The sequence below is a fragment of the Ornithodoros turicata genome, unplaced genomic scaffold (assembly GCF_037126465.1).
Source record: "Ornithodoros turicata isolate Travis unplaced genomic scaffold, ASM3712646v1 Chromosome12, whole genome shotgun sequence".
In the NCBI taxonomy this organism is placed as follows: domain Eukaryota; kingdom Metazoa; phylum Arthropoda; class Arachnida; order Ixodida; family Argasidae; genus Ornithodoros; species Ornithodoros turicata.
In genome coordinates, this window is record NW_026999301.1 from 2,125,046 (window position 1) to 2,143,065 (window position 18,020).

General features: G+C 47.3%; 1 protein-coding gene across 1 annotated transcript; it reads left to right on the plus strand.

Moving 5' to 3' along the window:
- Nucleotides 1-10,841: 10,841 nt before the first annotated feature.
- Nucleotides 10,842-12,953, plus strand: LOC135371720 (uncharacterized protein K02A2.6-like). Its single transcript, XM_064605693.1, has one exon. The coding sequence runs from the start codon at nucleotides 10,842-10,844 to the stop codon at nucleotides 12,951-12,953; it is 2,112 nt and encodes a 703-aa protein (XP_064461763.1).
- The last annotated feature ends 5,067 nt before the right edge of the window (nucleotides 12,954-18,020 follow it).

The window sequence follows — 18,020 nt, forward strand, 5'->3', positions numbered from 1 at the left end:
ACGACTGCTTTGTTTATAGCGGGTAGCAGACGAGAAAACGGAGAAAACAAGGAGCATGTCGAATAATTTTCGCATCGGAATGCGTGTGATAGTTAGTGCCATGTCGACATCACGTTTCTGAAAATATTTTACAAATTTTAAAATGTTACGCAATATATCAAATACGTACGTGTTTCGATTCGTAGGTGATTCGACATAGGCAAGACTTTTTTTTACTCCGTGTTATCGCCGCTATAAGGAGCGATCGACGTACAGATGTGGATAGATGGAGAGAGGACAGCAAGGAAGGACTGGGGGACAGGGGGTGGGGGTATTAGTATGCGTCCTGGGCCGACTTCAAGGGGAACTGTGCCGACGTTCGTCTGGAAAATCTTCGGAAAATCCAGACGGAAGGAATTTCTCGACCCATTTGGCCGAACGCCGCTTTGATCGAAAGGCGGGTGATCGACGTCGTTTGTTCGAAAGACGTTAATTCGAAGAGAGTTCAAAGCTCGCGGCGTGTCTTTCACACCTCTTTTTCTGTAACTTTTGACTTGAGCATACGAGCAGGCAACCATATATGTCCTCTGCTCTTTTTTTTTTTTTTTTTTTTGAGGCCACTGGCTATTTTCAGACCGTTGTCATTCACGAACAGCACAGCTGAATAGAACAATGCGGAAGAATCCGGCGAACCAGTAGGACTCACACATTAGAGCCCTCCACGGGCCCGGGCACCCGATCCGGCCCGCGCGCCGAGCCGGGCTTGTTATTGACTGTGTGCTCCGGGCCGAGCTCGGACCGACAAAATATGCCGACACCGCGGGCCGGCCCGGGCCGTCAAAATACGCCACCATAGCTGGCCGGGCCGGGCCTGGGCCGACGAACTTGTTTCTGAGAGTCAGGCTTGGCCGGGTCACGCAGCTAATTCCACACAATGGAGGAATGGAGGAACGGACGTAGAGGATGCTGTCGACGAACTCTTTCTCCCAGACCCTATAGCTTCCTCACCAAGCTTTGCCAACGTGATTGTGAAATACGTGAGGAGTGAGGAGCCTTGAGAATGTTCTAGAGGGTCGAACGCATATATGCAGTGTCCTTTGTTTGTCTTTCCAAATATATGCACAGGAACGACGCAAGCGCTTGATGATATGAACTAAATAGTCCTCCATTGTGATGGAATTAGCTGTGTGACCCGGCCGAGACTGACTTTCGGAAACATGTTTGTCGGCCCGGCCCAGAGCAGTGAGCACACTGCCAATAACAAGCCCGGCCCGCGGGCCGGGTCGGGCCCGTGCAGGGCTCTATTTCACATTGCTCCTCACGCATTTCACAATCACGTTGGTAAAGCTTGATGAGAGGGGTAGGGACTGGGAAAAGGAGTTTGTCGACAGCATCCTCTACCATCCGCAAAAACTTGACAGTGTAAGGATAACGCCTGTGCCTGTGTGCGTTCCGGATTTAATTTGGTAACTTGTATGTTTGTGGCCTTGTCTTGTCTTCTTATAAATTTACTTATAAATTTGTTTCATAAGCGCCAGTAACGCGTATACGTCACGGCTGGAAATACTAGGCCGGGATCTACTCGCCGAGTCACCGGGTCGGGCCGGATCGGACCGGGCTCTATTCGCTTAGACGCCGGTTCGTGCCGGGCTCTACTCACTGGGCCGGGCCGGGACGCATAAAAATATGAATGTCCGGGCCCGGGTCGTGCCGGGCCATTTTTCGATGCGCCTGGGCCGGGTCGGGCCTAGAAAAGTCGGCCCGTGCAGGGCTCTTTAACACATATTGAAGAAAATGGCATCAGGTTGGGGGCAGCAGCTAGTACGTTCTGTGCTTCTTTAGGCACCCTTCTCATTGATTGCTGGCGACGTATATAAAGGGAACGATCTGAAATGGGACAGCCATATGTGCGCGAAAGCCACTCGAAGCCTGTAGATGCTAAGAAGGAAATTTCGTCATGGTACAAAATAAGGACATTAAATTAACAGTCATTTAAAACCTTAGTTCAACCTTGTTTAGAGTATGCATATACAAATATGATATCCCCACACATGCACGCTAATCCCCCTGTCCCCCACTACTTCCCGCTGTCCTCTCTCCATCTGTTCACATCTGTACGACGCTCATGGCCACAGTTGCTTCGCGGCGCTAACACGAAAGAAAAAAAAAACACGCACGTTATCAACAAAAAACAAAACAAATGAAAACGTAGACAAAGCACAAAGATCTGCTCCCCGGTTTATATTGTCTGGGTTTCGAAGGAATTCTTTGGTGACATGTACGTAGCAAGAACCAGATTTAGATTCACTTGCACATAGGCGTAAAGCAAACAAAGTGAAACTGTTCTTTCTTCTATACAATGGTCATTTCACAACTAACATTAATAAGACATTTTTAACATTTGTCCACGTTCGACGCGAATAAATCAGAATGGCATTTATTTATTTGTCAAAGATGCTTATTATTTGACAGTTGACAATTATTATTTGACAAAATGCAGGTGAAAGGCATGTATGCCATGTTTAGTCACTATCTGTCAGAGCGAAAAAAAAAAATCAAGTTGTCGAACGGGAGAGGGTGAACAGCCCAGGCCCTTGAACCGCTTTCTGGATACGAAAAAGTGGGTTAGGATGAGGAACGTGTTTATGGGCAAGCGGATTACACACAGTTAAATATACCTTAGGATAACGGCATTTAGAAGTTGGAACTGAAGCTGTCTTTTGTTGTTTCCTTCTTATTTTTTGTTTCATTAACGTTCCAAGTAAACCAATTAAAAATCGATCAAATGGCTTTCGACCAAATGTCTCGCGTTCGATCAAACAACGGCTTTCGACCAAACGACGTTCGATCAAATGTCCCGACACCATGCCTGTTATTTGTCTGCACAAGCAAGACAAATGATAATCGCCATGCACTAATAATTAGAGCTACGCACACGAAATTGAGCAGCAAAATACCATGCTGTAATTCTCGAAGAAATATGAACGATCAGAGCAAAAACTTGCACCAGCGGCATGGTCGAAAGGGTTAAGGTGTCCCGCCCTTGGTGGTGGTCATACCGGACACGAAAGACGTCGGATACAATGGAAATTGATGTTCTGAGGCTGGAACACAGAAGACTTCAAGTGCCTAAGAGTAATGAAAGAAGGAACACAAACACACATAAATGGGATGATGATGTGGTGGGTGTGTGGGTGGGAAAGAAGGAAGTCACTGCTCTAGGAACAGAAGTTGTGGGTTCGAGTCCTACAGCTGGCTAACCTTTTCAGTGACCTCCTTCCTTCACGAAAGACGTCGTGCTATATTATAGATATCCGACGCATTTCCAGAAAAATCGCCCTCAAACACGTAGTTTCTCACAGGAACTATACAGGATGTGACAATTGCTCTAGTTCTGTCAAAAGTTTTATTTGAGCTCCCACTCAATGTTCTAAGGTCAATACGATTGGATTGGAATTACAGTCTGCAGAAAACGCCAAATCTGCCCATGCATTTCCAATGGCTTATACCGAATGCGTTAGGGTTAGGCCCTATCCGTTTCATGCTGCATCGGGTGTCGGTGCGCCACGTGCAAAACCGAAACTGGTGTGGAAGATATAGGTTGTGTTCGTTTATTCAACTCACGCAACCCGAGGGTCGGAGACGTGACGTGTGAGTGTCATCGTAGGTAATCGATTCCAGCGACTCGCATCGAGACGAAAGTCGCTGGGAGTCGAACTCGAGCACCTCTGGTGTTGATTTCTCGAATTTTCGAACGGAAGTCTCTGCCAAGGCGGTGGCGTCACGAGAGCCTCACCAGGGCATTTTCGCCCAGCAAGAGTCGACTCTCTCGGCTCTCGAGTTGCTCGAGTCCAATAAACAAACACAACCATAAAAAAATTATACTAAATACGTTTTCTTGCTGTTTTTATGCTCAGTAAAAAATAAAAAAGAGAAGAAAAGACATAATACACCATTACAACCCGATCATTCGTACATATGCCTGTGCTTTCCGATTTCGACCCATTACATCTGCTGCTGCCGTTATTTTCCTCGCTAGGCAAGAATCGCCGCGTGGCTTGTCTGTAGCCACGGCGCGGCGCGCATGCGCGGTGAGGGAGAGGGAAGGAGAGAAGGAGCGGGCGCGACGTGGCGCCGACGCTCCGGGAGTGCTAGGCAGTGCACCTGCGGTGGTCGACTGATTCGGCGTGTCTACGTGGGGGCGCCATGGGTTATGAAAGCTGCGCGAAGGAGCTGCGGCGAAAGAAGGCTGACGTTGCGAGACGGCGCCGCAATGCTGAATCGGAAGAAGCCCGAAAGGCTCGTTTGACTGCGAATGCTGCCTTGCGTTAGCGTTGTGTAGAGTCGTGTGAAAGGTTGTGAAGGGGAGTTCCCAAGTTTCACGTTTTAATGTTTCTTTGTTGTCCGTCTAACATTTAAGGAGTACGCAAGGAGGCTGCAATTGTGCATTCAACTGAACTGAAGTCACGTTGTGGTGGACTCAATCTCAATACAATCGTAGTGTTTCTGTAAAACACTGTTGTGAACAGGCTGACCCGCACACACTTGACTGTGGGACATCAGTTTCGGTTTTGGACATGTTGCTCCAACACCCGATGCAGCGCCAAACGAAGAGGGCCTTAGCCTAACGACGACGGTATAAGCCATTGAAAATGCATGGGCCTGAATTTTTTGCGGCTTCAAACTCCTATCATGTTGACGGTAGAACATTGAGGGTGAGCTCAAATAAAACTTTTGACAGAACTACAGCACTATGCCAATAGACCTCTATACCCGAGAAATGTCATCATGACGTTGGTAGAAAGACTAAAACCTAAACAAATCGGAAGGGGAAGGCTGGGTCCCACGAATGGACACTTGTTCGCTGCCTCCTATTGAAAGAAAAGTAGGACCAAATGTCGCGTCCTTTTCAGGGATCATCGTCAACCCCTCAGGACCGTGGCTTTCGTTGTTCGCGTTTAGCTTCGAGCATAGTTCAACTCTACCAAATTGGTGGCGCTGTCGAACACTATGATGTCATTTGTTTACAAACAGGGAGAGGTCTATTTGCATTGTGATTGTTATTATGTATACTTTTTAGTAACTTTTTGAAATGTGTCCGGAAATCCTCTCACACCCTGTACATATCTGGCTCTTCCGCAAAGGACCTTTATTACAGGCTTTCCCATCCATTTTAGTCCAAGTGCCATCTGAATTAGTCCGGGTGCCATCCGAAATAATTCAGATGCTATTCAATTTAATCCAGGTGCCATCTTCATTGATTCACGGTGTTTTTAAGCACTATAACCATGTATTCACACAAGGGACATCCCCGCAGAATATGCGACAGACATGTAGTAGAAGGAAAATCTACTAGCGGGACTGAAGTTCTGCTGCGTCTTATGTTGAGCATTCGCACGGCTCTGAGATATCGGGAGGTGGAACGGAAGCATAGCAGACGACGCCATTGGTCATGTAGTCTGCTATGGAATATCTTGTGACTCTGCCGAAGGATATTCCCTGCGGTTTGAAGAGCACGGAAATACATCACACACATCCTGCAGCCTATAGTCACAAGATATCCCGTAGCAGACGACAGGACCAACGGTGTCCTCTGCTATGTGAGTCATGCATTTCATGCTCTTCTAACCACGTGGAATATCTTGTAGCTCAGTCAGAAGACATTTTGTAGCAGACGACAGCACCAGTAGTCGTCTGCTATATACGGGTCATGCCTTTCGCGCTCTTCTAACCGTACGGAATATCTCGAAGTTCAGTCAGAAGGTATTCTGTAGCAGACGACAGCATCAGTGGTGGCGTCTGCTATGTGAGTCATGGCCACTGATCTCTATAAAGGCTGGATCGCGCATAGGAGAGGGGCTCGTGGGAGAGATAGGGACGGCACGCGGCCGCCATGTTGGAGGGCCCAATAGCGCTGGCTGCCCCTCTAGAAAACAATGGGAAGCGATCTGATTTTGAGCATTTATTGCACTTTAAACGCTCCTCATTGCTGATTAGCACATATTTTTCTTAGCAGTCAGTGTGCTGATGTATTCCAACCGAGCTTCAGCGGTGTTCCTTTCTTTGTCTTCTCCGCTGCCTGTACCCCGAATGTGGGGTCGTTAGTGTCGTGCACGGGAAGGATACGCATAAAGAAATTCGGTAAATGTAAGCCTATAAAATTAATTATTTTCGCTCAGAAAGGGTTTACAATGTTTATTATTGTAAGGTAGTTCCGTTTTTTCTTTTTCTTTTTTCTTTTTGTCTTTTTTTCCGTCTGTTGTTCAGTTCACGTGTGGTGTTATGCGGTTTTCGTTCTTTATGCGGTGTTCTGTAGTTTTCGTTCCTTATTTTGTGGTTTTCCTGTGGCGTTCCGTGGTTTTCGTTCGATATTGTGTAATTTTGATTTGGTGTTGTATGGTTCCCGTTTGGCCTTTTCCATAATCGTATGATGTTCGAGTGCATGTGTTCTACAATAGCATTTCGATCCTTATTGTGAAGGGGCTATTATTTCATTCACCACATCACCACCAGCAATGGGGAAGAGATACCGCCCCAGGCGATGAAGTTCCCCATTTCTCATTTTAAAATAACGTTCTTGTCACGAGTGCGTTGCAGTTGTTCAGCTGTCAGCGTATTTCATTACAGAAATTCGAAGCGCAGTGCACGAAGAGCATGCACGCGCATGACTTTTCACGCACGCTGTAGGAGTGACTGCACATATGAGGTTAACACAGCAGTTTATTTACTTCCACCGTACCTCACAAATTTAAAGAACAGTAGAACAAATTGGCATATTGGCGCAGGTTCTGCATCCGCTTCTTCGGCACTGCACTCTAAGAAAAAAAGGAGTAAAACAGGGAGTAATTGCAGCTTCTACTCCCCTAGTGTGCAATTACTCCCCATTTTAGTCCCATAACCCAACATTTAGTCCCGACATTTACTCCCCAGGACTGCAAAGTGTCACTAAACTTCGCGAATGGTCTCCTGAACGTAACAGTCTACGGAAATATGTGCCCTTGGTCAATTTGAACGACATAAGGCTGTATAACTCAGACCAAGTAGCAATTTTTCAGCCACACAGAGTAAGAAACCGTTAGCGCACCTTTCTTCGCAAATTGTGCCCTAGTATGGCGCAAGATTTTATATCACTCGATATATCACGGTTGACGGTTTGCTTCAACGTATTTTCATGCATGCGCACCAATTATGTACCTGGGCTTACAACAGTGCGTGAAATGCAGTCTTTACTCTGTGACATTCATTTACTCCCGTGCATTTACTCCCGAAAGGGGCTATTTTTTTGTGGCAATGCAATTACTCCCCAAAAGGAGTAAAAGTACTCATTTTTTTCTTAGAGTGTGCTGGGCGACTGTGAGGGGAACCTGAATAGCACAGAGGCATTGTTTATAGAAAATACATGGTTTTGAGATTTATAGGAGCAGCCATATATACTTTCTTAGTACGTAATTGCACCAGCGAAGCAGCAATGCAAGAAAGTCCGAGTTGTCAGATGCATGCGATACAAATAAACAAAATTTTCCTCAAAATAAACGGCTTACCTGTGAAAAATTATCCCTGTTTCTCTGTCCGTGCGAAGTGTACTCAAAGCTGCAACAAACTGGTATGACATGCCCTTTAATTTAATGGAAATTTTAAAAAATACGGACAGCCCCGCTTGAACTAAATGCAGACGACAGAATGCATTGGGCCCCCCAATATGGCGGCCGGTGACCACGCTCTAACGCACCCTATGCTCGATCCAGCCTATATAGAGATCAGTGGCCGTGGCGTTTCGTGCTTTTCTAAGCGTGTGGAATATCCTGCAGCTCAGTCCGAAGATATTCTGTAGCGGACGACAGCACCAGTGGCGTCGTCTGCTATACTCTCGCTCCATCTCCCAATATCTCAGCGTCGTGCGAATGTTTAACATAAGACACGGCACAGCTTCAGTCCCGCCAGCAGTTTTTTGTGTGTTTTTGTTTTTACTTTTTCTTCCACTAGTATACTCTACGGGGATGTCCCTCATGTGAATACACACTTATGGCGAATTCGGGTGGTCATTTCAGGGCAAGTTTTTTTGCCAGATCTCGAGCAGTCATGTTCGCTTGGTCAAAGCGAGGCAATCTCGCATGTTCGGAATTTGCTGGCTAGCACTTTTGTCACCCGGTCTCCAAACGACCAAGCAGCGGGTTGCCCAATTACGTATATCCGGTGTCGTCAAATCCGCACTGCAACGGTGGCGAGCGCCCCCATTGGCCCGCACGTCGAAGTTTACGTGGTTTAGCAGACGACAGAACCCGAAGACGGGCGATAGCGATGCCCCGAGCGTGATACAACTCCATAGAATAGTTATACACCATAAACACCATAGAATAGTTCAGATAACACCCGCATTAAATTTAATAGCATCTGATTTTATTTTTTTTTTTCAGATGGAGCCCGGATTAAATTGAATGGCGCTTGGATTATTTTAGATGGCACCTGCATAATTTCAGATGACACTTGGACTAATATGGACGGGAAAACCTGTAGACATAATGCAAGAACTGGTAAATATAACATTTCAATTTTTCTTCCTTTTTTCTTCGCTGTGCTCTTTCAGTGGAAGGGTGCTGTCCTAGTGACTAAGGTCTTTGACGTTACAAATGATCGATCTCTTCGGCACATGTCTGTCTGACTGTGAAAGATAAAGATGAGTTCCCTAACTGGTAATTTCTTTGTTATAGTATAGAAGTTATACACTGCACGAGCCTAATTTTCAGGCTCCTGCCCGGCCCAGGCCCGGCTCTTACGGCCCGCACCCGGCCCGTGCCCGACGTCTTCTATAGATTTACAGCCCGGGCCCAGCCCGTACAGACTGTTTCCATGCTCATGCCCGGTCCGAGCCCGCCTCTGCTCTATGTGTTCTCGAGGGCCGGAGGCGTATTTAGATTTACTAAACAGCGCAGCGCAGCGAGGAAAACATCCCATTTCGCCTAATCCGGATTATCGGATTAAAGAGGCGGGAGGGGTGACAGGCGTTAGGCGAAATGGGACTGTCGTGCAATCTCTCTAGGCGAAATGGGACTGCCGGCAAGTGGGCGTTACTTACACGCTCCTCCCCGATGGTGACGTCTGCAAGTAATGAATAAGCTCGTCCGACAACAAACCTACGTTGTCCTAAACAAGGACACTTTACATTTGCAAATGAAGGTGTGTGCGATACCACTAATAATAAATATTGAGTAAAACTTTTTCGTTGATTCATTAATGGATGGATGAATGTTTAACGTAAAAAAATGGATACGTTCCCCTACAGACTGGACACGGAAATGGACCCACTACTACTATGCGAAATCACTAGCGCGGTAGCAGGTCTTTCGTGAGACTCAGAGAGTTGGACTTGGAATGAAAAAAAAGAGCGGATTTTTGCTCACTTGAAGAAAAAAAAAAAGAAAGAGAAAGAAAGCTCCACTCGTGAAAAGAACGGAGGGAACACGAAAGCATGGCGAAGGGCAACTCAGGAAGGCGGACGACGAACAATACAGAATGATAGATGGCACCACAGGATGAACGCGATGGCCCAACGCAGCCATGTGAATTTGTATAAAATGGTTCATCTTCTTCGGAAGGACCAGCAGATAAATGAGAAATAGCAGGCAATGCTTACTTCCGGCCACATGCCTCCACGTAGGAGGAGGGCCTACGGCGTCATCAATGCAAAACTATATAGATGTTTGAACTACAACTTCAGAATGGGGAACGGTACATCATGTCATTCCTCAATGCAGTGGGACGTCTAATGCATATTGAATAGAGCTGCAAATTTTGAAAAAAAATTGATGTGCTGAAAAGAAAGCTGCCCTTTTCATTTTTAGAAATATTGCAAATAAAAACGATATTTTCACTCTTGCGCGGTTTATGTTTTTGAGCGAACAGATTAGGGAACAAATCCTGGTGAATATGAATTATTAATACAGACCTCATTGCTTTAGCACACAGATACGAAATATAGCAGGTTTAACTGGTTTACGTCAACCTCACGATTAACACGACTTTGAATAGAACTAGCAAAGGGATACGGTTGTTATGCGTAATTAACTTTGACTTCCCCATATAGAATAACGAATTTTTCTCATTGACTTTTCAGGAAGAACTCGAAGAAATGCATCAATCCAAGGCTATGCTTGAATAAAACCAACAAGGTTCTAAAAGTATACGCGAAGATGCGAATATGACGTTTGGCAGCACGGGAAGCCTATCAAAAGGCCGAAAATCATAACGCCGAAATATCATAAGGCCGAAAGTCAAAAGGCCGAAAAATTAGAACGCCGAACTATCATAAAGCCGAAAGCCAAAAGGCCGAAAAATAATAAGGCCAAGCAATGAGAAGGCCGAAAGTCAAAAGGCCGAAAATCAGAACACCGAACCGAACTCCGAAATAAAACGGCCATTGAAAAAGAAGACCTAGTGTAAGCATCCCTGTGAATGACCACTGAAAGGGAATTGCTCTTTTCATTAAAAAAACAAACAAAAAACAATGAACTATAACCTCGTATTGCCAACCTAATCAAGCAATAATCTATAACATGTTTACTACAAAGAGGAACTGTGTGGTAGGTGAATGCCAGTGAATGACTTGTATCACGCACTGAATGAATTGTAGAGGAGATGGTTTTTCTCTACATTTTTTAACCCGAACCTGATTGCCACCGTGTGGTATCGGCGAGGCATCGTCATGATGGCTCGAGGCGCGTGCAATAAAAGGTTTGGGAATGGAACGATGGAGTCAGGCTGCGTAACTGGGCTCTGCCCTGTACATTCGGTGTAAGACACCACACCATATTTTGGCGACGAGCGGGAACTACTTACAAGACGGGAACTACTTACGACTTGCTACAATGTCTGGTCTTCCGCCGCCACCATTCTTTCTTCAAAATCCTGGTAAGCCTCCGCAAACCTGGCTGTCATGGCGGAAATCGTTCCAGAATTACCTCATCGCAACTGGACTGGACAGTGAATCCGCAACGCGTCGCAAGGCGATTCTTTACCACTGCTTGGGAAGCGAAGGTCAACGGATCTTCGATTTGCTACCATCGGGTGATTCTTCAACTACATCATCAGGTTCGGGAGACTCTACTGGGCAACCGGATATTTTCGCAAAGTCTTTGCACACGTTGGACGTGCACTATGATGTCACGACAAACGCAATCGCCGAACGACATAATTTTCGACAACGTCGTCAACAATCTGGTGAAACGACGGACAACTACCTCATTGCACTTCGTCAGCTAGCTAACAGCTGCGATTTTGGATCCACATGCGACGCAATGCTCAGGGACCAAATTGTGGAGAGTACGAATGTTCCTCACCTCCGTGAGCGCTTGCTACTCGAAGGCTCTGGCCTTACCTTGGATAGGACTCTGGCTCTCGCGCGTCAGTTTGAGCAAACACAGAAGGAAGTGAAACAATTCCACAAGTACGAAGAAGATTTCACTGTACAAGAAGTTGTCAAGCGACGATTCAAGCAGACTGCTAACAAGCAGTTCCGAACTGGTAACAGACCATCGGTACCGACGTCAGGCACACATTGCTTTCGTTGCGGGTCAGCGGATCATCTCGCGAACTCACCTTCATGCAGAGCAAGAAACAAAAAGTGTTTGGCTTGCAATAAGATAGGACACTTTCGGTCGGTCTGCCGATCTTCTGGCCGAGTTCGTACATTAGCTTCGGATCTGAGCACTTCTGGGTCGACCTCGCAAGACGACAGCCCAACAGTACTCCAACTTGGATCACCCGAAACGAGGCGCAAGACTGGAATATATCTTACAGTAAATGTTGAAGGCACCAACGTCGATTTCCTGTTGGATACAGGTTCGTCAGTATCCATTATTTCTGCAGCAATTTACAACAAGCACTTCTCTGGCATTACATTGAGGCCGACGTCCATCAACCTCTTCGACTACTCAAGAAGCCGCATCGCTATAGTCGGTTGCTTCCCAGCATCGGTAACCCACAAGAACCGCAAAGTGTGTGTGATCTTCTACGTCGTTTCGAGCGGTACAACTCTACTGGGCCTTGACGCGCTCACCGCACTGGAACTTAGGATCGACGGGCTCGACCTTACGTGCTCAAACACAGTATCTACTCCATTACCGTCAGTACTCGCTTCAGATTTCGAACACCTGTTTGATGGTACGCTAGGAATTGCAAAGAACTACGTGCACAAGGTGAAAGTGCGGTCGGAAGTCAAGCCCGTTACTGGTAAATTGCGACGGCTACCGCTCACAGTTCGCGAACAAGTTTCAGACGAACTGCGACGACTAGAAGAGCAAGATATAATAGAGAAGATTACTGCGTCGGAATGGGTATCACCAATCGTGGTGGTGAAAAGGAAAGATGGCTCCATCCGCCTTTCTGTGGACCTCCGGGAGCCAAACAAGGCAGTCATACCAGATTGTTTCCCCTTGCCCCATACAGATGAACTGCTAAATGCCCTGTCTGGAGCTACGCGTTTCTCCAAGCTCGATTTAGCTTCAGCATATCATCAAGTTCCTTTACATCCAGACAGCAGGGATCTAACAGCATTTATAACCCACGATGGCCTTTACCGTTTCAAACGTGTATGCTTTGGAATTGCATCCGCTCCGTCAGCGTTCCAGCTTATGATGTCACTCCTACTGCAAGGCTGTCAAGGAGTATTATTCTATATTGACGACATCATCGTGTACGGGCGAACTAAGCAGGAGCATATGGACAACCTTCGAGCAGTTCTACAACGACTTTCGCAAGAAGGCTTGCGGCTCAACCACAAGTGCATTTTTGACGTCCCCGAACTGACTTTCTTAGGACATACTGTGAGTGCTCGAGGGCTCTCACCTTTGCCATCGGCTACGGAAGCCATCGAGAAAGCCCCTCCGCCAACCGACATATATCTCTTCGGTCATTTCTTGGCCTTGTCGGTTATTATGGCAAATTTATTCCGCATTATGCACAGGTCCTGGAGCCACTGAGGAAGCTCTTGAGAAGTGGAGAATCATTTTCCTGGACACAAGAAGCAGAAGAGTCTTTCATTCGTATCAAATCAATGCTAGCTTCATGTCCCATTCTCCACATGTTTGACCCCCGTCTACCAGTCGTAGTAAACACCGATGCTTCTTCTTGTGGTTTGGGTGCCGTTTTACAGCAGCTGCAGGATAACCACCTGCGCACTGTTGCTTTTGCATCCCGAACGCTGTCTGCCCAAGAAAGAAAGTATTCTGTAGGCGAACGGGAAGCATTGGCGTGCTTGTGAGTAGTATAGAGATAGACTGTATAATTTTGGAGCGGCATAAGAACCGAGCGGCACAAGAACCGAGCGCTATAACGGCATCTTTTTTCTAATCCAAGATGGCCGATTCTAAGCCAACACAATCCAGTTCTAAGCCAACACAAGCCAAATCCAAAGCCATCTGATTGGCCGCCATTAGCTCCGCCCACTTCACACGTTGATTGGCCCATGCTAAGCCTACTGATCTTTGATTGGTTGACCGTAGCTCCTTCATGCTAATTAATTGGCTCCGCCCCCACTTCACACGCTGATTGGCTCATGCTAAGCCTTGACTGAGCATTGATTGGTTTACCGTAGCTCCACCCCTTCATGCTAATTACTTGGGTCCGCGCCCCGCGCCCGTTGATTGGCCACCGCTACTGATCGCGTTGATTGGTTCACCATAGCTCCGCCCCTTTTATGTTAATTACTTGACTCCACCCCCGGCTTCACGCTGATTGGCCGGCGCGACCGCTGATTGGTCCAGGCGCGGCGGCAGCGACTCCGCTGCGGCTTTATCTCAGATGTCCAAACTTGCCCATCTGATTGGTCCATTCTAAGCCGGTCCGCGCACTCTCCCAGCCCCCTCTGATTGGCCGCCACTGCCTTCACCGGCACCCACCAGACGGCGGCGACCCCGTTGCGGCCCTATCTCAGATGTTCAAACTTACCGATTGGCCCGCCACCAGACGGTGCGCGGCGGCGGCGGCTTCAGATGGTTCTAACCCAATGTCTCTATCTCATACATCCAAACTTACCTCGTGCCACCAGATGGCAGCGGCCCCGCTGCGGCTTTATCTCAGATGTTCAAACTTACCCGTGCCCCGGGCTAGCTGGTGGCATAGCCTTCACCGGCGCCCGCCAGATGGCAGCGACTCCACTACGGCTTTATCTAAGATGTTCAAACTTACCTTGTGGTGTGCACCCACTTCATGCTGATTGGTCTGATTCAGACGTCTAAGCCTACTGATCACCCTTCTAATGTAAGCCTGCCGATTGGCCCGTTCTAAGCCCACTGACACCGGACTTTACTGGCTCCGCCCATTTCACGCTGATTGGCCCATTCTAAGCCTACCGATGGCTGGCCCTGATTGGTCCATGCTAAGCCTACTGAACGGTGATTGGCTTACCTGTCGCTCCTAAGCAGCTTCAGATAAGACACACACGACAATTGTTGATTTCAACCTTTATTTGGTACAACAGCCTCTTGGTTCAGCTGTGGGTATAGGTTCAGCTGCATCAGAGAGACCATTGGTCTACGTGAACATCTCTCACGCTCACTCAGCTCCCTCGGTAGATCCCAACTGTTATTGGTTCATCTGACGCACGTGGCCACTCATCCAGCTCCTTATTGGTTCTAGTCGGTCACCGCTCCCTCATAGGCTCCAACTCCGATTGGTCCATCTAACAGCAAGTGGTCACTGCTATTGATCCATTGAACCGCAAGCCACTCATTGGTCACTCACACTCACCTCTAGGCGAGATAAATTTAACTGTGGAACTTTTACCATAAGATAACTTTAGCGGGGGCTGGTAGGCTCCAACGGCTATTGGCCCGTGCCTCCACCCATTGGTTCACAACGCGCATGCTCTGACGGCGCCGAAGAAGGTTCCCTACACATTTAATAGAAATTATGCTATTGGTCCAGCTGCGTCATAGGGCACGGCTGTGGCTGGCCCTGATGCTACTTACTTCGTGGCGCAACTCTTTAATGGCTCCACCCACTTCGCATTGATTGGTCCATTTTAAGCCTACTGACTTCTAAGCCAGTCCACGCTAAGCCTACTGATCACTCTACCAGCGCTCTGATTGGCCGCTACCAATTGGCCCTCGTTCTAAGTCCACTGACACCAGATGGCGCAACTCTTCACCAGCTCTGCCTACTTCATGCTGATTGGTCCATTCTAAGCCTACTGACTTCTAAGCCGAACCACGCTAAGCCTACTGATTGTCCCTTCACACCAAAGCCTACCGGTGTCTGGCCCTGATTGGTCCACGTTAAGCCTACTGAACAGTGATTGGCTAGCCTGTCGCTCCTAAACCACAATGCAGCAGCTTCAGACAAGACACACGACAATTGTTGATTTCAACCTTTATTTGGTACAACAGCCTGTGGGTAGGTTCAGCTGCATCAGAGAGATCCCGGTCATCCCTTGCGCTCATTGGTCACTCAGCTCCCTCGATAGACACCATATGGCTCATCTAACTGCAAGTGCTCATTGGCCCATCTGACTACAAGCCTCTCATTGGTCACTTATGTCTAGGGCTCCCTAACAGGCTCCAACTGCCCATGCCTCCATCCGCGGCTGCTCACTGGTTCACAATGGAACTTTTTCACATGCTCTACCCTACACAGACAAGAGATGGCGCCGCTTGTCTTTGCAAAGATGGACAGCTGCCATTGCATTGGTGACTCATTTCTATCCAACCGGTTCAAGAGAGCCAGCGTGCTGAACAGCTTACATGCCGCCGCCTGTTCACACAGCCACAGTTGGAAATGGGGAAAAAAATTTTTTTCAGGGTACACATCTCAAAACACACTCTACACGAGTAAAGTTGGCTTCTCCCGGTTGCACGCGGGCGTTAGGTCAAGCCCACCCCATGAGAACAAGCTTAGGATCGTTTAGGATGTGTGTGTGTGTGTGCTTTGCAGTTCAACCTAAAAATTGTTTCAATCAAGCAGAATGGCAAATGATGCAATGGAGCGCGTTCATTCTTGAGAACGAATTTTGTGACAGAACATAAACAAAACAAAACATTTCAATGTGCAAAAAACTCATCGTGATGCTAATCAGGGAAGCCAGCATGCGTTCGAAATAAGCAAGAAGAAGCACATGATCGAGAAAACAACGATAGTTGGTGCTGTGCAGAGAAGCTGGTTTGAGGGAAAAACAGCTTGTATGATCAATAAACCCTTGGGCCTGTTTTTATTTTAGACAGCGCGCATTCAACACGCGAAATTAAATAAATCGAGCAGAATGACAATAGCATAGTGGCGCTATGTGGTGAAGCTCAAGACGCACTGACACTCCAACGCTTATTAAACAATGCTATGCACGCACGTACTGAAGCTAAAAAAGAAAAAGGCAGGCTCAACCCAAGCTGAGTATGAAGAAACACACTGCTCCCCTCAGAATACCCTGTTCAAACATAGCCAGTGTACACGACACAGCTCGCAGTCCTGGAAGCACTCTTAGAAATATAAGTCCAAGGCACAACGTCGCACTATGAACGAGTTCATCTCGGAAAAAATGCGCGCTCACCTTCGCAGACCGGTCACGAGCACCATACCGCAATATCTGAAACATGCGGCGCGTGGACAGCTCACGTGACTTTAGCCAGCCCGTGCAGTTTTAGACTTCAACATAAGAAATTAACTAAATCAAGCACAGTGATGCTATGTCGTGACTGACGCTTATTAAACAATGCTATGCAGTGAAGCTTCGCTCGTACTCAATGTTAAAAACGGACACTCAACCCAAAACTGAGTATGAAGAAACACAATTTCAGATTGCTCTCTCCCCGAACATTCCGTGCACCTCCGCGTTCCTTCTCTATACTGGAAGCAGCAATATTAAGATCGTCGCACTATGAACAAGTCCGGCTCATCAAAAAAAGAAAGGGCTTACCTCATCACACCGGTATTACGCACGTAGACTCTTGTCGCATGGCGCGGTACAGCAGGGTAGGGAAACACGGCCGCGTGGACAGCTCACACGATTTCAGCCTGCCCGCGCACACCTCACAACATGCGCCGACACACCCAACATGTCGACCACTTACGCACGGAAAACTTGATAGCCGAAACACAGGCGCGTAAACACCCCTCTGGTTGGGACCATCTCTTTTATATCAGTGCTCGCTCGTTTCCGCAAGGTTGCAAGCCCGAGAAATTGGGTCACCTTGAAAATGAGCCATCTGTTTTATATCAAAACGCACTTCATGGCCAAACTCTGCGGTGGACCCTAGCGGAAAAAAATGTTGCGTCAAGGTGATGTAACGAGAAACTGGGTCACCTCGTAAATCATGTTTTCCGAGGCCGCACGTATTAAAACCAGTGATCACACCACGCTATGAGAAGGAAAAAAAATATCCCTATGAGTCCACCTGCTCATTGCCGAAACGAGCACCGAGAACAAAGGGTTCGCTTATACAGTTTCCAAGAGGTTCCAAATGTCCCTCGCAGCTAACGGGCGCGCATCACGGGCACGATTGTGTAAACAAAATCGCACCACCCTCCAAGGGCGCATTTGAGTTCCGTCCGTCGGTCGACTCTGGGTTAAGCGCACAACGAGGAAGATGAGGAAAGTTTTCAGTTCATTCGGCAGTATTTCCTGTTTTTAGGAGGGAAAATTCTGTGTTGTGTGATGGAGACGCTATATTGATAGGTGATAAGAAGAAGGATTATATAGCACGTACTCATCGACTAAGCGAGTATAGTTTGTGGAGAGCGCCACGCTATTTTAAAGTAATTTTATATCATATCCCAAACGTTCTGCGCGATCAAACGGAAAGAAGAAAACCGTTTCACGCATCACGGTGCGTGCGCGTGCTCAAACAAGTTCTGGCTATTAGTAAAAGAAGTAGTTTTGGGTTCCCAGGCGGGTGTTTCCAGCGCATCAGGCAACAACGTAAACTGTTCTGCGCGATCAAACAAGTCCCTCTCCAACGCGCGTACCATATCATAACTTGTTTCAGCGTGCTCAAACAAGTTCTGGCTTTTGTGGTCGTATGATGGTGCAGATTTGTAAGAAACACTGAAGAGAGTCA